Genomic DNA, 5,321 nt, shown 5'->3' with positions numbered 1-5,321 from the left:
CTGAGTGTGAGTGTGCGTGCGTGTGTGCGTATGTGTGTGCGTGTGTGTGTGTGTATATCCTAACAGAGAATAATGAAAAATTAGTATTCATGGTAGATCACAGACTTGTGGATATTCAGATTTGGACACAACTAAACCCCTAAGAAAGGTAGAAAATGAAGAGCAAGCATGAAAGATACACTGGGCACTTGGTGGAGGAAGTGGAGTACAGGGCAGGAAGCTGACTCTGCTAGGCTGAACTCCAAGACAGAATCAATCACATGATAGGGTTCTGCCCCATCACTGGGACCCTGCCTTTCAGGATTGCATATCCTGATCTTTGTACTAAACAGAAGGTTGGTCTCTGAAGGGCACAAAGCGTTCCGGTGAATTCTCCTACGGTCGCAAAATCACAAGACCAGCCCTGAGAGGAAGGAGAGGCAGTAGGACAGAGGGCAATGTCCTGGGACCGACCAGTGCTTCTAAGGCCACAGTCTTCAAACTAGGGTTGTTATACTCCTGAGGATGAAGTAAAGACTTTGCAAGGGGTTCGTAGACAAAGCAATTTTTTTTTTAAAGATTTTATTTATTTATTTGACAGAGAGAGACATTCAGCGAGAGAGGGAACACAAGCAGGGGGAGTGGGAGAGGAAGAAGCAAGCTCATAGTAGAGGAGCCCGATGTGGGGCTCGATCCCATAACGCCAGGATCACGCCCTGAGCCAACGGCAGACGCTTTAACCGCTGTGCCACCCAGGCGCCCCCGTAGACAAAGCAATTTTAAAGGGAACTAACTTCCAGAGCCTCAAGGTCCACATCTACTCTTTTATAAAACCAATGTCCTTGGAAACGCATCTTGGCAGGGGGAAGTGCTGTATTCCTTTCTTGTCTCTCCCTTCACGGTTGTCTTTCTTTCATTTTTTAAAAGAAATGCATGCTTCTAACCCATCCTGACTCTTAGTATTAGGCATTTTGACGGCATACGAAACTTCCAGGATACCACACAAAGAGGTAATTTCATAAATAGGTATTGAAAAAGTAAACGATTTTAATGACAGCCTCTAAAATCCTTTTTAAGTCAGATGAAACCTTTCAAAAAATAGAGGGAGGATCTTTTCAAATTGACAGACAATGCAACATTAAATATAATTTTTGATGATACATCACTATGTGATTCTTGGTATTAACTAAGTTCAATGAATTGAATGGCATTGCCATAACAAAACTCCTCATATTCCCATCTATTCATTTACGTTAACAAGGTTTCCCATAACTTCCTCCTTCATGTACAAAATATTTGCCAGGGATCACCGCTGCAAGTGGCCAACGTACTTAAATAGATCCTTGTGAGTCAGACAGATCCTCCTAAAATTGAATACTCTATAGTATCCTTTTTCTGGACAAATTCACAAGGATTCTTTTTGTGTTGCCTGGGGCTACACTGGCACAAAGATCCATCCCCACGAGCAAGTTTAAGAAAGATGCACTCACTCACTGTCATTGTCAGGGTCAGGTGTGATACCTGAGATCTTCCATATCAAACCTTGACTCTGCCAACGAGAAATCAGAGAGAGGAGAGTCGCCCAAGTAAGAGAGCTGAACTAGAAAGCAGGTCTCTATCCTGTCAGCCCAGTACCATGCTCTGTACAAGTACAGCACGGGGGACAAAGGTGAGGCTATTCCGTGTTCTTCTGCAAGGAGACACCACATTTCCTCCTTGTCTTCCACATCAACCATTTGACATGGATGAAGGGGTTGGTGAGGTTTTCCTAGGACTAATTTCCAGGATGTATCCCAGATCCCCAAGGAGGTGGGAGATAAGGGGCAGAAGAAAGAGGGAAGTATGGGGAAGAAGGAAAAGATTGTGGGCATTTCCAGTTCTCCTACAGATAAACATTTTGGAAGACAGTCAAGCAAGCACTAAAACACTATTTTCAAGCTGATGGTCTCCCAGGTAACATTCAACTCAATAGATTCTCAGAGGACACAATGGTTAGTATATAGAGGGGATGCCCTAAAGGATGTTTAAATAAGAGACAGAATGAATACCCATACATGCTACAACATGGATAAACCTTGAAAACATGAAGTGAAAGGAACCAGACACAAAAAGCCACTAATTGTATGAATCCATTTATATGAAATGTCCAGAACAGGCAAATCCATAGAGACAGAAAGTGGATTAATGATTTTCAGGAGTTGGGGGAAGGGTAGAACGGGGAGTGACTATTAATATCCATGGGGTTTTCTTTTTTGGGTGATAAAAGTGTTCTGCAATTAAATAGTGGGGATGGTTGCACAACCACTGAATTGTACACTTTATTTTTTCTTCTTTTTTAAAAGAATTTATTTATTTATTTATTTATTTATTTATTTATTTATTTATTTATTTATTTTAGAGAGATAGAGAGAACCCAGGGCAGGGAGGGGCAGAAGGAGAGGGAGAGAGAGAATCAGCAGACTCCCCGCTGAGCAGGGAGCCCAACGTGGGGCTCAATCCCAGGACCTCGAAATCATGACCTGAGCTGAAATCGAGAGTCAGATGCTTAATCGACTGAGCCACCCAGCTGCTCCTAAAATGGTGAATTTTATAGTATGTGAATTATATCTTAATCTTTAAAAATGAATGAAATAATTGTCAAATCTAGTCATAACCGTATTTATAGATACAGGCACTAGAAATTGGGGAAGAGGACTCATAATTCATTGATCGCCTACTGTGTCCCAGACATTCAGATATTTTACATTCACTTTTTTCATTTAGGCCATGCAGCAACCCTGAAAAGTAGGCATACTTTCTTCATTTCATGACGAGAAAACTAAAGCTCATCGCAATAGCTTATCCAAGGATACACAACCAGTTAGTGTCACAATCAGAATTAGGACTCAGGTCTGTTGGACTTCACAGTTCACGTCCTTTCCACTATGCACAATGCTTCCCATTAGCTTCTTGTGAAAGAAGGCTTATACTTGCCTATACTCTCCCTCATCGTCCTATGCACAATGGTGGACATGCTCAGATAATTCCTGTTTGAATGATTATCATTTGTCACCTCTGCAGATGACACCTGGAGAACTAGCCCTAGCAAGTGGCAACCACACTCCAGTTACCCAGTTCATCTTGTTGGGATTCTCCAGTTATCCAGATCTCCAGGAACTTCTATTTGTAACCTTCCTGCTCATTTATGCCATCACGGTGTTAGGCAACCTGGGAATGATAGCACTCATCTTCACGGACTCCCGTCTCCATAGCCCCATGTATTTCTTTCTCAGTGTCCTCTCTTTTCTTGATATTTGTTACTCTTCTGTAGTCACACCCAAGCTCTTAGCCAACTTCCTGGCCTCTGACAAGACCATCTCTTTCGAGGGCTGTGCAGTCCAGCTGACCTTCTTTGTGGTGCATGTGACAGCTGAGAGCTTCCTACTGGCCTCCATGGCCTACGACCGCTTCGTGGCCATCTGTCAACCCCTCCATTACAGTTTGGTCATGACCAAGGAGACCTGTCTCCAGCTGGTAGCTGCTTCCTATGCATTTGGTGGCGCCAACTCTGCTATCCAGACTGGGAATGTCTTTGCTCTGCCTTTCTGTGGGCCCAACCAGGTAACACACTACTTCTGTGACATCCCACCCCTTCTCCGTCTGGCTTGTGCCAACACAGCCACAGCAGGAGTGGTCCTCTATATCTTCTCTGCTCTGGTTACCCTTCTGCCTGCTGCAGTCATCCTCACCTCCTACAGCTTGGTCTTGGTGGCCATTGGGAAGATGCACTCAGCAGCTGGACAGGAAAAGGCCCTCTCCACCTGTGCCTCCCACTTCCTGGCCATTGCCATTTTCTATGGCACTGTGGTTTTCACCTATGTCCAGCCTCATGGATCCACTAATGACACCTATGGTCAAATAGTGTCCGTGTTCTACACCATCATAATTCCCATGCTCAACCCCTTCATCTACAGCTTCCGCAACAAGGAGGTGAAGGACGCCCTGCAGAGGAAGCTCCGGGTCAGTATCTTTCCCTGCTGAGTCCTGCAAGGTTATTTGTTGGAATGAGGAAGGCATAGCACCTTCCAAATCACACTGTGAATGGACCAAACAGAGAGCAGCCCTGGTTCTGAAGGAGGTGGAAGAAGTAGAGAAGGAACAACAAATAGCATTCTTTGTACAGAGAATTGCAATTTTTAAAAGCATCTTCTTATCTATTTTTGTGTTGAATGTTTGCATCCATATTGTGAGGCAGTCATTTTTACAATGATCTCATTTTACAAATGAAGTGACTCAGTAAAAGTAAGTTACCTAAGGGCGCCTGGGTGGCTCAGTCGATGAGGCATCTGCCTTCAGCTCAGGTCATGATCTCAGGGTCCTGGGATTGAGCCCCACATTGGGCTCCCTGCTCTGCGGGGAGTCTGTTTCTCCCCTCCGTCCTCTGCTGCTCCCCCTGCTTGTGTTCTCTCTCTCTCAAACAAATAAATAAAATTTAAAAAAAAAGTTACCGAAAGCTAGACAGTTAGTGAGAGAGTGAATATTCAATATCAGGACTTCTCTACCAAAACCAGGAATATTTCTTTCACACCTGAGATTTCTTTCACACAGCTGAGTCTTCTACTGGCAGTTCATCACAACTTCCAAGAGACATCGGACAAGAGACAGCAGAATGATTTCTGACTTAATGAGATAGGGGTAAGGCTACAAGGGGCTCAGTTCTTTCTTCCTAGTCCCATTCCAAAAAGAAAGATGGCCGGAATAGAAGTGTCTTTATTTCTTATCCTTGCGGCATTTGCTGAGCTGCCCCATTAAACAAAACCTCAGGCTCCGGAGAGGTCTTTCCTCATACATCTGTTTTCTAGCCAGAGGTGTGTACATGCCTCATAATTCTCCAGGGCCCGTGTGTGCACGTGTGTGTGGTATTTGCAGTTACAACATCATGTAAGATACTATGCTTTAGGAGACCGATTTCAAAAAAATTTATATTTGGCCTAAACATCTCTAAATATACACGTAATACGGTTGGGTGTATGTGTTTTAGAGAATCACAAGAATGATGAAGCTGAACTTGACCTAATTCAAGGCCGAGCACTGGACTGGAAGGCATGCTCTGAAACTTTCACAAAGTCCTAACCTGAGTTGAGTCAGCTTCAGCCTGAGATTTTTGGCCTGAAGTCATTTAAAAGATGCTTTTTTTCCCCATTCAGATCTACCTTAAAGGAAATTATTCTAAATACAGAAAATCTTGCTGTACAAACAGGTGTGTCACAACATCGTTTTTGAAAACAGAAAGTTAGAAACAACCTAAATGGTCGAAGGAGGAAAGGATTAAAGGATTCATCCCTGAGACGGGTTCTGATGTA

At 43.6% G+C, this 5,321-nt stretch overlaps 1 protein-coding gene across 1 annotated transcript; it reads left to right on the top strand.

The window, feature by feature from the left end:
* Nucleotides 1–3,039: 3,039 nt before the first annotated feature.
* On the top strand, nucleotides 3,040–3,999 carry LOC123785313 (olfactory receptor 5J3-like). The gene has a single exon (XM_045787043.2). It carries the CDS (start codon nucleotides 3,040–3,042, stop codon nucleotides 3,997–3,999), a length of 960 nt encoding a protein of 319 aa, XP_045642999.2.
* Nucleotides 4,000–5,321: the final 1,322 nt, after the last annotated feature.

This window comes from Ursus americanus, chromosome 24 (assembly GCF_024610735.1).
Source record: "Ursus americanus isolate L20-20 chromosome 24, mUrsAme1.1.p, whole genome shotgun sequence".
NCBI lineage: Eukaryota > Metazoa > Chordata > Mammalia > Carnivora > Ursidae > Ursus > Ursus americanus.
This window is presented reverse-complemented; position numbering and strand designations above follow the sequence as displayed.

Coding starts and splice junctions, on each gene's coding strand:
- LOC123785313 (XM_045787043.2), top strand. CDS start 3,040: ATGACACCTGGAGAACTAGCCCTAGCAAGTGGCAACCACACTCCAGTT.